The following is an 18,152-nucleotide window of genomic DNA, read 5'->3' as shown; positions in this document are numbered from 1 at the left end:
AGGTCTTATTTTCAGGGAAACAACGGTAATATGAGTCCCTACAACTCTGAGCTACCTCTGGACCTAGCTTCTCCCCATGTGCCCCTTTACACTGACTTCTTTCCTCTTTCTCAAGACACTACACTCTCTAAATAATGATAATAAAATGTTGTTTAACATTTTTGAGTGTCTTTATGCCTCACATCTATTTTCTCATGTAATATCAATTGAACCTCATGAATTTCTCACTGTGTATTTCAGAAGTACTCACGGTCACACAGCTAGTAGGTGCCACCAGAAATCTGGGCCTGTGAACCTCAAAGTTGGTGCTTATACTACCAAGTGACTGTCTGTTGTGATGCCATCCATGCTTTACTTGTCAATCCCAGCCTCTTTTTACAATGCAGCGTGTGAGTACACAAAGGAATCAGCCGAGAGCCCATCATAAAGGAAATAGTCTGCTACCTTTTGATTGTTACTTTCTCCCCAAAGCCCCTTCAATGCAAAAATTCTCTGAGAAAAATAAAATTTAAGAAAAATGTAGAACTTTAAAACAAATAGAACCTTAAGCTCTCCTCTTCTGTGATCCTTAATAACAGGACTACCCACCAGACATTTGAAACAAATGTTACTCCTTCTCTGAACTCTTTTCTTAGAGAAGCAGAATATTCAACTGAAATGACAGCTCCTACAGGCAAAGGACCCGTCTTCTACATCTTCTGATTCAGCGACATGGCCAACATCCCTGTATTTCCAACAGATATAACATGTCAGTTGTTTTGAATTTAACTATTTAGGTTGTCTTTGATTTGGCACCTGATAGCAAAAACGATCTTTTTTAACAAAACATACATTTTATGTGCAACTTTCAAACAATATTTTTCTTCTTATAAAAGCCATATATGATCACTAATTATAAAAAACCTGCAGAAAATACCTAAGAGTATAAAAAAAGGTAGCCTCTCCACTAGAGATAACACGTATTAATATCTTTTAGTTTCTATTTTTTAACATAATTTCGATTATGTTATAGGCATGATTTTGAAGCTCATTGTTTTCATTCATTATACTGTCAGTCTTTCTAGAGATGAATCTATTTTATTAGTCATTCCAAAAATTCACCCTTCAGGTTGGCTTTCAGTGATTCTCATTATAGCTCACTTCCCATGTCATTAATTTCTACTCCTTTCTTTATTTACCCTTTGTTTTTCTTGTCTTTCCTTAGTTCTTTCTGTGGGAATGCAGCCTTCAGTGGCAGGCTTTGCAGATGTCTACCTGATATCCATTCCTCCTTCTTCCGTTTGTTTAGGGCAGCAATGTGCCCAACTGAACGCCTTCACTTTCACAGATTCATTAGGCAAGTGACACAGTTTTGAGATTAGTGTGAATGGACATCTACTGGGGACATCAACGAGGGCCTCGTGCCTGGGATACGGAAGTGACACCTCATGTGGCTCCGGTGAGGTAAAGAACAAGAGAACAAGGCACCTTCCCACTCAAGCTGGAGGAACAGGAAGACACAGCAAGGAGCCTGGGCCCTAAGTTATCATCTAAGTCACACGGGAAGGAGTCCTGGCAGACTGTGCTTGGTGTTTTGGTTGCGTGAAACCAGATGCATCCTTTTCTCCCTTCTTCCTCAGGGGCCCCTGGCATAATCTCTTTGATGAAAGTTGGGTCTCATAAAAGACAGGAGAAGTCTTCAGTGTCACATAGATGTGCCTTCTCTGCAAAACCCCAGACGCAGAAGAGTGCTAAAATCTTAACTTCTGGTTCAGAATAAGGCAGGAAATAGAGAGATTTTTAAGAAACAACTAATCCCAGAATAGTTAATGAAAGTCATCCTTACCATTTATTAAAAAAAAAAAAAGTTTCCTTACCAGTATAGTTCCTGAAATAATTTCCAGAAAACCTTTAATTCAACAACTAACAACTTAATTCAGTGAGCATGTGTTTAAAACCTGCTATGCGCAAGTTATTGTGATAGTTTCTGTGACGTACAAAGATTTATGCGATCACTGCCCGGCTCTCCCATGCCCTTGGTCTAAGTGGGAGACCTTGACCCATCCCCAAACAATCCTAATACAGAGTGGTTAAGAGTGTGTTCTGTGTGGGAGGAGGAAATACTCGCTCTAATTAAGGAGAAACGGAAGTATTTCACTTTCAGTGAACAATATCCAATGAGAAAAACTCAATCCAGGGATTTCCCTTTGAATTAAACTTTGGAAAACAGGAAGGAAAATAAAAAGATAGTTTCCACTCGGGGTTTGTAAAGACTGGGAGCCAAGAAATGGGGCAGCCCCACCTTGAGTAGTCAGCCTCCATCACGTTCACTCTGTGCCTTTCGGCCTTTGCGTCTTCTCCCCACATACTCTTCCCGGACCACTCCCCAACCCTCCAGTGATCAACGGCCTAATCTTCCTCAACTATGAAGTGAGGATAACAATAGGCACTTGCCTTACTCAAGCTGCTGTGAGGGTTTATGCAAATAAAATTAAACAGTAATACAGTTAATGACTTGCACATAGAATATAGGACGTGTTTGATGAAGGTTAGGCATGACTTATGTATTTATGTGGTGTCTTACTCAGATATTTCTTTAGCATCTGCCTTGGTCACTGTATATTAGTGATACAGTGATGAACGGGACAAGATCACTGCCCACAATCGCAGTTTGTCAGAGGAAGAAAGCCTGGAAAACCATCCCGCAGGATGCAGGAGGATAGGTGACAAGGGTAAGCTCAGCACATGCTATGGGAACCCCTAACCATGTGCTGAAACCACGGGCGGCTGCTGGCATCTTCAGCATCTTCCTAAGCTCTGCCAAGACTACTGAGAGTGGCTTCAACCCTCGATTTATTTTTTTTGTCACCAATAATCTGCATAATCTCTCAACTTTCTTGTTGAAAGTTGGAAGGTTGGGTGGTGTCCATGGGGTGGTGGGTGTGGTCTTCAGCTCCGTGTCAGGTGGCTGGTATATTTGCTGTTGACTCAACTCTTCATGCCTAGTGGTGGTCACTGATGTCTTAGACATGGATCCTTAGGGGGAGGGCACTGAGCATCTGTGACAGCAGTGTTGGCTTCTAAGTTCAACCAAACGAACATAGGTCTGCTCTCAGTGCTAACTACGAAATGGCCTGCTGGTATCTCCAGGGTGATACCCTTTGCAGACGCGTCAAATGTCTGGGGAGCTGTGACCTTACAATTGGTATGTTCAGAAGCACTGAGTGTGTGGATGTAACCACTTGCCCTTGGCGAGGTCCCAGCAACAGCTTTTCAGCTTGTAACTTACACTGTTGTCAGTTTTCTGCTTTGGTTCGTCACAGCATTTTACTACTTGACACTTCAGTATCAGATGAGGTGGAAACAAAAATTCCATTAGTTGAAGAGAACAAGTTCAGAGCTGAAAAATGCATGAATTATAGATGTTGATGGCTACCCAGGTGTTGTTTCTATGATAGAGGCATTGAAACACTTTTTTCACTTTGTTAGTCCTTTCTGTGAGTTCCTTAGGGTTGATGGCAGCTATCAGATTTCCTTTGGTTTGACTGATAATGGGAACTGTTAGAGTGTCAGAGGAGGGGCGAGTGTGGCTCTTTCCACCAAGAACATACTCTCATTGTCTTTAGGCTTTTTTTTTCCTTTCAGTTTTTGTCTCAGCCTGTGTGACATGTGTTGGCAGAGATGCCCTCTTGGCGAAATCATGGTGTCTCACGAGAAAGGGAGGATTTTGTAAACGGTTCTTTGATATCCTGAGGCTTGGCACTGGGGAACACACTTGGTTGAAGATAGGCCAAAAGAACACAGTGGCTTGGATTCTCTGAAGATGAACTTGAGGAAAGGTTACCTGGCTTCCTCAAACTCATTCTCCCTGCTCCTCTCTGCCTGCACGAAACCTACAGAGTACTGAGATTTTGCTGACTTTCAAGGAAGAAATCTGGCTTCTACACAAGGACAAAACAGAAGCAAAACAAGCACAATGACTGGACACATCTTGAGGGGGAGCTCGGGGGAGAACTGAGGCTCTGGAAGTTTCGGCTGAGGCCCCTTGCAGGTCATGCCTCCCTCTCTGCTGCTCGGCAAGGGAGTGTGTGTCTGCTGCTCAGGCAAAGGTCCCAAACTGAGTGCTTCCCTCTTCCTGCTCCGTGGGTTTGGCTTGGTGGTCCACCCCAGGTGAGGAGTATAAAAGGATGGAGGATGGTAAAAGTACCTGCTCCAGTACCTGCTCTGTGACACATACACCACAGGTACTTGAAACCAACACAGGCTTACCAGCCAGGCTGCAGTCCATATATGGAGGAGGCTCACCGCAGAGTTAGGGGGCTGGCAGGGTACGTAGGACATGGGAACAGACTCTTCTCACAAAAGCAATTCATATGTAATCCATCTCTAATTACAGCCTACTGACCCATGGCAGCAAAGGCCCCCAGAGAAGCCTAGACACGTCCAGAGGACACCAGGACTTTTAGTTATGAGACCCAAATCAGTAACACAAAACACATAGAGACTGTAGAGATTCAGTCCATCCATCTCTGAGCCTAGGATCTCCTGAAGGAGTCAAACTTTGCCAGATACATAAACTGTCATACTCAGAGAAGTAGGTTCCTAGAGACTACAGATCCCGTTCCTTCCCTTCTTCTCCACTGGAAACTTCAAGTCCCCTCCCTCTGTCCCAGCCAGCTCAAAAGCCAGGGCCGCTGAGTTTCGGAAGTCACCCCTAGCGTGGCACATGGCAGTCAGCAGAACAAACGTCTGGACCCTCTGGATGTCATGTAAATGAGCCACTGTGCCTAGCATATGATAGGCACTTAATTACTTTCCCTATTACCTTGAGAGGCAAGTTTGACTCTGATTTCCAGAAAATTGAGGGAAAAATAAGAGACGGAATTTTCGTCGAAATATTTATTACAATTTTTCTCAAAAACGCTGATGAGGTTTCATCTGCTCTTTCACTTTTAAGAGAATAAAACTGACTTACAGAGTTATGATGGTCATGAGCATTCGAAGGTTTCCATTTTCTCCCTTTTATAACATGAATCATCTCTGACCCAAGGAAACTGACATTTTTATGACATGGGAGTCTCTATGGGGACAAACGACTTTCTGTTACCACCCACAGCATGGAGAAGTGGTTCTTTTCATGAAGATCTAGGGTTCTGCCCAGGACCATATAATTTCTGACCTTTTCCCTCCTAGAGTAAATTTATATTCTAAGATTACACACACACTAAAAACAAATTCTCAACTTACACGTACTCATTAATAGTGATTGTAAAGGCAATGTAGGAAACATAGGGCATTGGGAGAATGTCTCAGTCCATTCAGGCAGCTGTCACAAAATACCAGAGACCTGAGAAACAACAGAACTTTATTTGTCACAGTGCTGGAGGCTGGGAAACCCCAGATCCAGGAGCCAGCAGATTCAGTTCTGGTGAGGACCTGTTTCCTTGTTCATAGACAGCTGTCTTCTCCCTGTGTCCTCACATGGTGGAAGGGATGAGGAAGCTCTGTGGGGTCTCTTTTATAAGGACTCTAATCCCATTCATGAGGGCTTCACTATCATGACCTAATCCTGTCCCAAAGGCCCCACCTTCTGACATCATCCCATTGGGGGTTAGGTCTCAATGTATACATTTAGGGGATCATGAATATTCAGTCCATAGGAAAACATAATGGAGTTCAAGACAAAAAGTTCAGGAGTGGATTTTAGCATCTACAGTTTCTGGTTAATTAACAGACAGAATGGGAAAACTGGGGCTTTCGTTAATGCTATTTGGCTATACTGCTTTTACCTTATGGATCATGTGAGATTTCTAACAGCTTTGGGGAAATGCTATCTCAATGGAAAATGATTCCACAATAAGAGTACTTCTCACGGTCACAGCCTGACAGCATCAGACTTTCCAGGGCCGCTTGTTGAAATGCAGATTCCAGGACTCTGACCCAGTTCTACTCTAATCAGAATCGTAAGCACGGGACCAAAGACCTCTGCATTTTGAATCAGCTCTCCATGTGGCTCATATCCTCATCAGAGTTCGAGAATCCCTGCCAAAACCCCAAATCAGGAGCAAGCCCAGAGTCTTGAACTTTCTTGCCCTTAAAGAAAACTATTAAATCAACAGAAAAGAGTGCATGGTGACTTTGTAGGGTTTCTCAAATCTCCTAGAGAATTCTGTGTACATGAGATGTAATCAGACCCATAAAGAGAAAACTGTGATAGGAAAGGTTTTCATTCTACCCACAGAGCTAGAGGAATAAGATCAACAATCTTTGCCAAAACCTAATCATGCTGAGCTGCCATGAATAACTAATATTTTAAAGCCCCACAGTGCAGCCAAGATCTCGGGCCAATTCAGCGAGCTTTTGCAATGTCAGTGTCAACTGAAGTCGTGAAGAGACTCTTAAGTTATATGGTACTTTAGTTAATGAAGATCATGGAGAAAAGTGAAACATATGAATATACTGGAAAAGATTGAAATTTTTAGCTGATTTGACACAAAATACCAACGTCACCAAAAAAATCGGAATATGCCATTATATAAACAACTGTCAACAAACTGATAAGTGACTGTCATCAATTCAGAGGTATTTAAGATCACTCATTGCACATACAAAAAAAAAAAAAAAAAAAAAACCTCAAAATGAGTGCCCTGAAATATTAGTTCTTGTATATGAGTGAAATTCAATATTGTCCCATATTTCACCATAATCCTAAAAGTTTATGCCATATTAGCAATAACAAATTATGTAGCTGAAGGACCTTTTCTAAACTATCAAAGATTTTTAAAAATTCTTATTGATCCTGCTAAAAACTGTATTATCTTTCTATTCCCTCCATAAAAAAAAAAAAAATTACAAACCCACTGCCATATAAAAGGGTATGATGCTTAATTTTATGTGTCAAATTGACTGAGCCATGGTGCCCAGGTATTTGGTCAAACATTATTCTGGACATTTCTGTGGAGGTGTTTTTTTGGATGAGATTCATATTTAAATCAGTGGACTTTGAGTAAAGCAGATTACCCTCATCGTGTGGATGAGCCTCCTCTAATCAGTTGAAGGCCTTAATAGAACAAATAGCCAGGAGAATTCCACCAGCAGACTGCCTTTGGACTCAAACTGCAGCGCTTCCTGAGTCTTCAGCCTGCTGGTCTATCCTGCACATTTTGGACTTACAAAGCCTCCACAGTTGCATAAGCCAATTCCTTAAAATAAATCGATAGGTAGATGATGATAGATGGTATGGAAGATAGATAGATAGATAGATAGATAGATAGATAGATAGATGATATAGAAGATAGATAGGAGAGAGAGAGAGAGAGAGAGAGAGAGAGAGAGAGAGAGAGGATAGATGGCAGATGGATAATAGATAGAACAGCCCCTTGGGGAAACCAAGGATGAGCTGGCAGTACGGTACATGTGTGAGATGTGAAACCTCCAACATATTTCGCAATGTACATGAAATTTTAAGGCAAAATTCTTAAGCAAGAAGAATTTGTTAAAGTGAGAATAAGATATTTAGAAATCTAATTCCCAATAGCAGTGCCTTTGATTGTTGAATTCTGAGCTGGGTCAGTGGTATAGGGAAAGATCTGGGGGGCCTATGCAAGTCATTACGGTAAAACTCATTTTATACACGGTGTTTTAGCAACCTGTTCCAAAGAGATGAAAAATTTAATTTAAAGAATTCCTTTACTAATAAGATCGTTTGTTTAAGAGCAAAGTTAAATGTAAAGTAAATGGATAAGTAAATCTCATTTAAAACAAACTGTACACTTATCAAAATCACCAAAATACAAATCTATTAAAAATAGACCTTGTCTTTGATGTTTATTTCACATTATCTAAGTACATCCAGTTATGCAAATTTACATTTTTATTTCACACCTTTGTATTCCTGATATACATATAACAGGACAAAGAACTAATTTGCAATTTTCAGCCTCAAAAACCCTGCTTGGAGAAAACAAGATTCTCAGCTGTCTTATTCTTTCTGCACATGTATAAGGACAATTCTAAATAATTGGAGTGAATATCAAGACGGGTGGAAAAAAAGTGACTAAATTTTTATGCCACCTGAGGTTATTTGTACTTGATTTTTTAAGTGGTCTTCTCATTGGCGAATTACAATTCAGTAGGTAGCATTTCTCTGGGAACTTCTTAAGCTATTTCAGGAAGCTTAGTTAGTTGTTTCTGGGGTTCTTATAATCCGCATGCAGTTGACAATAGCTACATACCAATGATGCTTAAATATTGTCATTATTGTGCTGTGTATTCACCTGAGATATTTTTTAAAGTGGTAGTCATTATTATTAACCCTCTTTTGTGAAAATACCTTGCCAGGCTAGGAAATGAGCAATTATTTCTTCAATTAGGCAAAGAAAAAGGACAGACCAGTGCAACACAGTACTAATTTTAAAGGAAATAATCAGATTGAATTAAAGACCTTAACATTTTAGTTATAATCTTATGAAGTTCAAATATACTTAAATGACATTTATGGTGCTAGATGACTGCATGTTCATTCTGCTCAATGCTGCCCACGAGGTCTTTTGTGTCACTCGTTCCTGGACCTGATCTACTGTTAAAATAGAGGGTGTTTTCGAAAGTGTTCTCTTGAGGAAAATGCACACGTCTCTTCTTATAAAACAAATACATCGCGAGGCCAGCACCCATTACAATCAGGAGGACCACAATAACTACAACGCCGGCCGTGCTGGAAGACTTTTTCACAGGGTCCATCTGCCTTGGGTCAGCTATAAATAAATAAAATCATTAGGAAAAAGGTGGAGGGAGGCAGAGGGTAGAACACTCTAGAGAACATTATAACTTTCTTTTTGAAAAACTAAAATACATAAATATTCCTTCCAGTGGTATTTGACAAACAGAAATGCAGGACATGAAAACAAGATAAAGGATTATTTTAGATGTTAAGATTATTGTTCAATTGCAAGAATATTTCATCTACCTATGTAGCATGGAGCTAGTTAATCAGTGTTTTAAATTATTTAAACCTGTGTCAAAATAATATAAGGCTGCTGGCAAATACATTATATGAAGATAAATAGACTAGTAATGATGATGATGATGGCAATAAAAAGAAAGTGAAAAAATTAGGGGAAGGAGAAAAATAATAGTAGTGGAAATTGGGGTTCATGAGTGTAATTAGTTGACAAATAGCACCCATGAGGTTAATAAGGGGGTTTGCAGGCAAGTCATAAATCTCACTTTTTGACTTATTTTAGCAGCCAACCAAATGAGTGAAACAGGATCAGTTCTCTAATTCAAGTTAGTATTAAAGTCAAGTTAAAAACAGTGCTTAAAAAAAAAATACTACAGGGATTCCTGAGAGAAATTTTTTCTATGGGTTCTCATAAGGCAACTCTTTGTAACAGAGGAATCAATGTCTTCAAAATGATCAATGGTAGAAGCACCAACCCAACTCCAAAGCCTGCTTTTCTAGAACATCATTCAAGGGAGGCTGATGACATAAGGACAAAGGCCAGTGTAGCTCAAGCAATTCTACTGGGAGTGCAGGGGATATAGGCGGGGATTATTATGGTTTTCAAAACAGACTATATTGATGCATTAATAATATGGAACTTGAACTTTCATAATGATCTTACCTTTTGTTGTCATTAATGTATGAGTTGGTTCAGCATCAATAACTGTTTGTAAAATAAGAAATTAATTAAATGTGTATAACATCCCATAATAATTGCATATAGATAGTATTATTTGGTTCACAAATGCATCAAATCCTCCATGTTTGGATTATGGTGATATGATTAGATAGATAGATAGATAAATAGATAGATAGCTGTTCTATAACAGCATTATACAGCTGCATTGTGAGTTTGAATATATTTGAAAATCTAAAAATACAGTCCTCTGATTTGCATTTAAACCACTGATAGTCACCCTCAAAATCTACCCAATCTACCCATGAATAATGTATTCTAGGCTAGTAGTTTAAAACTGGTCCACAGAAGCCTAAGGTATTACAAGGCATGTGAATGAAAAGTGAAATAAGATTCCCAAAACAACACCAAACGGTGTGACATCTTAGAGCAGAGTTTTAAAAGACTGAAGAACTACAGAATTCTAAAATAATGAAATCTACTGGGGATGGAATGTTAATTTATCCAATTAATTTCTTTAAATCTATTATCTAATGAATAATTTTATCTTGGGAAGGATGTTATGTGTAGTGGAATGCCATGAAAATAGTATTAAAGTCCAGAAAGCATCACATGATGGGCATATGACACTATTAATTCCCCCAATCCTGCCCTTCCATAGTCTGCACTCAGTCTCAGAAGGAGACTTAAGTGGTCTTACATGATTCATTCCGTAATAAATTCTGACTCTTCTCCAGAACCCTGGCCCCTTCTGGTCTGGCCAGGTGACTGCTTCATCCCTTTTCTTCTCGTGCCATAAGGCTTTGTAGCCTAGCTCTCCAAACTGCTTGCAACTTCATAAATCCATATGCACGGATATCCCATTATAAATGGATTGATAAATCAAAACCATTATGTCAACTAAGCAGACAGAGACTGTTTTGTGCTCACTCAGAGCTGCAGACATCAATTGATCACTATGGCAGACTGGACTTTTCAGTTATGCCAGGGTAGAGCTTGCAAGGAACCTGCTGTCACATTATAATCCCACACCTGACATCTTAATATTTGAAAGTAATAGTGGCGTGTGAACATATGTACTGTGGGATAAGCTCTTACTTACTTTTTGGTCTTTTACAAATATAGCCTTTGTAGGAAGAACAGTGAATATTGTTCCAAAATCCAGAAGATGCGATTAAAGCTACACAATCATTTCGTTCACCAGAGGGGTCTCCTGTGTTCCAGTTCACAAAGGAGATTGGATTGTTGTTTATCCACAGCCACTTTCCTGAGTAATAAATAAAGCCAATAAAAATAGAAGTTAAAAAAGAACCCATCTTAAAATAAGTTCAACTTATCCGTGTAAAATTTCTAAGCATATTATTTTATACTACTACAATCAATAGTTGTTTACAACCAGACTTTTAGTAGGCAAGATTATAACGACTAATTATTACAGGGAAGGAAACTGAGAAGAATGTTTCTGATTTAGCTTTAGTTGAAAATTTATTCCTAAATAATACAAATATGTACACTTATCTTTCCTTAACATTCTTTTTCTGGCAAAAGATAGAAAATATTTTTTAAAGCTTCTTAAACTAACTTAGCTACAGAAGCTATTTTAGCAACTTTCAGGATAGCATAATATGTAGATCATTTTAAAATTCAGGTCTCATCTCAAATAAAAATATAGGTTTGAATTTTTGAACTCTTCACAAATTCACCATAATTTAAGGCAAGACATTTTGAAACTGAAACTTTGTTTTAAATACAACATTTTAAAATATCTGTGAGTAAATACTCATCCTGCAAAAATTACCTTCAACATTTCTGTATAATCCTATCCAAAAATTGGTTTTGCCTTGAAGTGGTTCAGCTCGATGTGATAGAAAACTCGATTCAGCAGTAGTTTCAATGGAAACCAAAGCGGAATCTGCAGAATATAAAAGAACAAATATGATGGAGGTACATTTACGTAGCTAAAATGAAGAAATATGAGAATATATTCCAAACAAAATAAAAAGATTTAATGAAACAGAAGTTAATGAAACTAATGTTAATGACACAGAGATAAGTGATTTATCCAATAGAAAGTTCAAGCTAACAGTTATAAAGGTGGTCAATGAGGTCAGGAAAACCATGCATGAACAAAGTGAGAATTTCAACAGATAGAAAATATTGAAGAGTAGTAAAGAAAAATCACAGAGCTGAAGAATATAATAAACACATTAGAAAATTCAATAGAAGAATTCAAGAGTTAACTATATAAATTGGAAGAAAAGAACACTGAATGCAAAGAAAGGGCAGTCAAATACATCCAGGGGAGTAAAAAGAAAAAAAAAGGAAAAAAAATGAAAAAGAGTGACGTTAGCTTAAGGGACTTATGAGACAACAACAAGTGAACCAATCGATATATGCATTATAGGAATCCCAAAAGGAGAAGAGAAAGAAAAAGGGACAGAAAGCTCATTCAAAGGAATTATGGCTGAAAACTTCCCTAACCTGGAGAAAGAAACAGACATCCAGATCCAGGAAGCCTATAGAGTTCTAATTACAATGAATCTAAACAGACCCATATCAAAACATGTTATAATTAAATTGTCAAAAGTTAAAAGACAAAGAGACATTCTCAAAAACAGCAAGAGAGAAGCTATTTGTTACATATAAGAGAAGCCCTATAAGACTGTAACCAGATTTTTCAGCAGAAATTTTGCAGGCCAGAAGGGAGTGGGATGATATATTCAAAATGCTTAAAGAAAAAACTGCCAACCCAAAATACTCTACCCAGCAAAGTTGTCCCTCAAAATTAAATGAGAGCATTTTCCAGACAAACAAAAGATGAAAGAGTTCATCACAATAAACCAGCCTTATAAGAAATGTTAAAGTTAGTTCAACAAGTTGAAACAAAAGGACACTAACTAGCAATGTGAAAACATTTGAAAGTATAAAACTCACTGGTAAAGATAAACATCAGAATACTCTGATATTGCAATAGTGGTAACTAAATCACTTTTAACTCTAGTATAAAGGTTAAAAGACAAAAATACTAAAAATAACTATTAATACAATAATTTGTTAATGGATGCACAATATAAAAAGATGTAAATAGTGACATCAAAAACATAAAATGTAAGGGAGAGTGTGAAAATGTAGAGCTTTTGTCTGCACTCAGAATTAAGTTATTATCACCTTTAAATAGATTGTTATAATTATAAGATATTTCATGTAAGCCTTATGGTAACCACAAAGCAAAAACCTAGAGTAAATAACAAAAGATAAAGAGAAAGGAATCTAAGCATACGACTAGAGAAAATCATCAAAGCACAAAGGAAGTAAAGAGAGTAAGGAAAGAACAAAGAAACTACAAAACATCCAGAAAACAACAAAATGGCAATAGTAGGTCCATATCTATCAATAATTACTGTAAATGAAAACAGACTAAATGCACCAAAAGACAAAAAGTGGGTGAATGAATTAAAAGAAACAAGATTCAGATAAATGCTGTTTACAAGAGACTCATTTCAGCTTTATGGATGCCCATAGGGTCAAAGTGAAGGGATAGAAAAATTATTTCATGCAAATGGAAAACAAAAGAAAGCAGGTGTTTGATACTTATATCAGACAAAATAGACTTTACTAAAACTACAATCAGAGACAAAGAAGGTCAATATATAATGATAAAGTGGTCAATTTATCAAACTATATAACAATTGTAAATATATATGCACCCAACATTAAAGCATCTTAACATATAAAGCAAATATTAACAGATATGAAGGGATAAACAGACATCAAAACAATAGCAGAAGACTTCAATACTCCACTTTCAACAATGGATAGGTCACTCAGACAGGAAATACCATATGGACCTAACAGATATATACAAAACATTCCATACAACAACTGAAGAATTCACATTCTTTTCAAACACACATGGAACATTCTTCAAGACAGACCATGTTAAGCCACAAAACAAGTCTCAATAAACTTAAGATTGAAATTATATCAAACATCTTTTCTGAGCACAATGGTATGAAACTAGAAATCAATTACAAGAAGAAAACCAAAATTTATATATATATATATATATATATATATAAATTTTTGTTTATATATATATATACACATATATACACACACATATATATATATATATAAAAATTTTTGTTTTCTTCTTGTAATTGATTATATATATGGAGATTAAATTGATTATATATATATGGAGATTAAACAATACGCTACTGAACAATCAATGGGTTGTGTATACAGAGGGTGCCAAAAAAACGTATACACATTTTAAGAACGGAAAGAACTGTATTAAAATTACGCTGATGGTAACCACTTTGAGCACCTCTTGTAATTGCAGAAGTCGAACGTGACTGGTATTCATCTTCTGTTATCGGTATATATTGAGTATTACAATTTTAATACAGTTTTTTCCTTTCTTAGAATGTGTATACATTTTCTTGGCACCCTCTGTATGTATACAATGAAATATTACTTAGCCTTTAAACAGAGGGAAAACTTGCCATTTGCAACAACACTGATTAACCTGGAAGGCATTATGCTAAGTGAAATAAGCTAGACAGAGATACACAAATACTGCATGGTATCATATATGGATGGAATATTAAAAAAAAAAGTCAAATTCACAGAAACACAAAGTAGAATGGGGGAAACGGAAAGGCTGGTAAAAAGCGTACAAACTTGCAGGTATAAGATGAATAAGGTCTGAGGATCTAATGTATAGTGACTATAGTTGATAACACTGTGTTGTATAATTGACATTTTCTAAGAGAGTAGAACTTAAGTGCTCTCACCAAAAAAAAAAAAGGTAAATATGTGAGGTAGGTGATGGATGACGGGAAATCCTCTCACAATGTATAACAAATCATCATGTTGTACACTTTAAAAGTATTATAATTCTATTTGTCAATTTGACCTCAATAAAGTTGAAAAATATATAAAAAGTCAAACCTCAAGGTTGACTTTTGAATGGACCTGAAGGAAATGAGGATATAGCTCTTGCACACCACTGCTGATTCAGTGATTTAGCAGTGATGTGCAAGAGATATATCCTCATTTAGGTCATAATCAAAATTTAGTAAAAAAGAAAAAGATTTAAATAAGTGAATTTTTAAACGTATCCTGAAAAATTAACTTTATTTGACATTTTTATTTCTATTTGACATTTTTATTTCATGGGGAAAGCTATCTATCCATATCATGTCTATTTGAGTTTTCTTTTGTTTTTCTTCATAAATAAGATAACCAGACATAAATGTTTTCCTGTTAATGGTAAAGCAAAATGATTCCTGGGCACTTGTAAAACCTGAGCACTTGTAAAACCTGGGCACTTGTAAAACCTTTTAAGAAGTAAACACAAAATTCTGAATAATTGAGAATGAGAATCCTAACACTTTAGAATATTAGAGTGGAAAGTAAGAAAGACTTGTTCAGCAAATGATTGTTTTCTACAGGAATTCTTTAAGATTTTGAGGTGATCGTGTTAGAAATTATAGTTGGGGACATGATATTGACCATTCTGTTACAATATAAATTATTAAGAAAAACAAATAGATATTTTTGTATTCCTTATGTTTTAATGCATAGTGTTATCAGTATCATGGTAATCTAGAATAGATAATTGTGGGATTTTCTTACAGTAAATGTGGCACTTACCCATCCGAAGGCACTCCAGAGATGCTTGGCCCCAGGTCTTTGTATATGAAGACTCAATATAGTAACAGTGACCATGGAAAGGAATCCACGCTGTGTGTTCTGACTCGGGGCACCTGCCAGGCAGTTGTGGAGGTTCAGTGGCAGGGATCTCTGTTAATAAAAAGACATTTACAATAAAGTAAAGCCTGAAGTTTCTGTAGTACTTAGAATAATATATTAGCAGCTATGGAAAATTTCATCACCTATCATTATTTTAAAAACTTCTAATGCTAATCATTTGGATCCACTATTTTTCTTATTAGGTTTTATCTTTCTTTTTCATTTTAAATATATTTCAGTAGAATGTATTATGGTTGCAATCCATCACACTCATAATTATGAATGTAGATCTATAGATATTTACAAAGATGGTAAGTTACCAAAAAAAAAAAAAAAAAAAAAAGTTACCCCCCAAAATTTGCAAAGAGTCTGACTTAAAGACCCTCTTTTCCATTTTTGGGATCCTAACCTCTATAGAGCCATCTTAGTTATGACTGACATCTGTGATATAACTAAATGCTATAGTTAGAACTATGGGACTTTTTACCACTGTCCAATTCTACGACTGCTTTTTAGAACTGTATCACTGTAATATCACTGACTCTGATGAATATACATGTATTCTGATAAAATTATATTGATATAGCTGTGCTGTCAACATCAAAAGTAATCATAATTTCCTGGGGAATCTGATACAGATTCAGAGGATAATCTCGGTACTAAACATTCAGAAATTCTAAAGAGCAAATAAACTCTAGCAATGAAGAAAATCTTCTGTTTTGATCTATGTATATTTATTTATTACCAAGTCAGTCTTTTGTTAGGTGAAATAATATGTTTTATCTTATTCTTAAGCTCCCCAGGACATGTGGCTATTTAATAATATCGACAGTCTAATAATATCGACAGAAATAATATCGACTGTTTAATAATATCGACAAATTTCCTTATCGAGGAAATTTCAAGTCCCTTGATCGCTTTTGTGTATTCATTTACCATCTGATCTTTTGCAGAGAACAAAAAAACTTTCGTTGCAATGTGCTGTCTTCCAGTAGCCATCAAGATCCAGATAAACACATGCTGATTTCAGTTTGGGTTCATCAGCAGCCCAGTTGGTGTACCTCACCCTCCATTTATCAATCCAAACATATTCACCATTGGTCTGCAAGAACACAAACAACAATTAACATGGAGCCTTGCTTCATTTAGAAACTACCAGGAGAACCGAGTGAGGAGTTAAAAACATATTTAAGAATATGATTTGACAAAGAATCTTCAACATTTAGGAATTCTTAAAAAAATCGTAGATAATTTCTACCAATTCAAATTTAGTAAATGCAGCCTTACTTTAAAAAAACAAAAACAAAAAAAGGACTACCTTTTGGAGATCCTCATAAATCTTTGGAAAATAATTTGAAAAACTGACTTAAAAACCTATATCGTATTCGTTGAAACTCTTCTTACTTGTAAGCTTTCAGTGCAAAACAGAGGTTTTAGCTTCCAAACGAATAAAATATTTATCGTCACTGAAGTAATAGTCAAAAGTAAATAATTTTCATTGAACACATGGGCCCTGGAGAGAAACACATCTTTTCTAATCTTATTGTTCAGTTATTGAAACAGGCCAGGGACAAATGACTTAGGTAAGATCCCACGTGTGAAAAAAAAAGGAACTTAGGTCTCTTGCCTTCCAGTTAGGTGGTCTTTCAACTACAACTAATTATGATGGCATTTTTTAAAAAGCTGACTGTTTTATTCACTTTGCACACTGAGTTTCTTATTAAATTTAGTCAAACAAATTTATGACTGCATACAAATTAATAGATAACATGAAATAGTATTTATCAATAATATCCTTTTAACAACCTAAAAGAGATTTTATAGGTAATGCCTAAGAACACATGACATACACCATTAACCAGAGGAAATTGATTTTTTAAACAATTGTTCCATTTTTAACTGCATTCTTTAATTGACCAAGCCAATTACCATAGACTTAATGACAAAATCAAAAGCATACGTTATCTCGTTAGAATTTTGTAATATTCTACCACGTTTAATCAAATAATTCTTACATAATCAGTAACTCCATAGATGTAAGAAAGATAATAGTACTGTTTTAGGTATAAATATTGGTATAGTGGAAAGCTATTTAATCTTTCTAAAAATAAATAAAAGCCTATTTTAAACTCACAAGAGAATTGTAACCATGTCTATGAAAAGAAAACAAATGAATTATCAAGAGTATTGATTACTAAAAATAGTCAACACAGACATAAAAATGCCCAAGTTTAATCACAGAAATCACTAAGAAGCTACTTACTTTTAAATATCCACTTCCTTGCTTAGGAAGTGAATTGCACAACGCATAAATTTCTATTTCTGCATCATGGCATTAGAAGCGCTATAAAATCTGACACCAACCTACCTTCCAGTGTTATCCCCTTCTATCCTTTTTCTCTTCTTGGTACTCCTTCCTATGTTTCACCATCCCAGACTTCATCTATAAAGCTTGACTTTCTCTGAAAAGCCCTCTTGGTTCTCTTCCCTGGTACAAATGATCCCTTTTCTCTCCTCTCATAGCACTTTGCTTATACCTCTCATTGACACTTCTTGTATCATCCCTTGATTACTTGTTGATACCTCTGTTTCTTCTACTACCCTGTTTACCCGAAAATAAGACATAGCTGGACAATCAGCTCTAATGCGTCTTTTGGAGCAAAAATTAATTTTTATTTTACTATAAGACCGGGTATAATATAATATAATATAATATAATATAATATAATATAATATAATATAATATCGGGTCTTATATTAACTTTTGCTCCAATA

General features: G+C 36.2%; 1 protein-coding gene across 1 annotated transcript in view; it reads right to left on the bottom strand.

Annotated features, from left to right (window-relative positions):
* Positions 1-7,780: 7,780 nt before the first annotated feature.
* MRC1 (mannose receptor C-type 1) overlaps positions 7,781-18,152 on the bottom strand; it is a 78,689-nt gene continuing 68,317 nt past the window's right edge. The window contains exons 25-30 of the mRNA XM_019752082.2: positions 16,314-16,479; positions 15,279-15,428; positions 11,416-11,529; positions 10,720-10,884; positions 9,603-9,644; positions 7,781-8,732 (exon numbers count right to left, since the gene is read on the bottom strand). Of these exons, the coding sequence (XP_019607641.2) occupies positions 8,482-8,732; positions 9,603-9,644; positions 10,720-10,884; positions 11,416-11,529; positions 15,279-15,428; positions 16,314-16,479 (888 nt within the window). The 3' untranslated portion in view covers positions 7,781-8,481. The remainder of the gene's footprint in view (positions 8,733-9,602; positions 9,645-10,719; positions 10,885-11,415; positions 11,530-15,278; positions 15,429-16,313; positions 16,480-18,152) is intronic.

This window comes from Rhinolophus sinicus, linkage group LG02, assembly GCF_036562045.2.
Source record: "Rhinolophus sinicus isolate RSC01 linkage group LG02, ASM3656204v1, whole genome shotgun sequence".
Classification (NCBI taxonomy): domain Eukaryota; kingdom Metazoa; phylum Chordata; class Mammalia; order Chiroptera; family Rhinolophidae; genus Rhinolophus; species Rhinolophus sinicus.
Note: the sequence above shows the minus strand (reverse complement) of the source record. Positions and strands in the feature narration are given on the sequence as shown.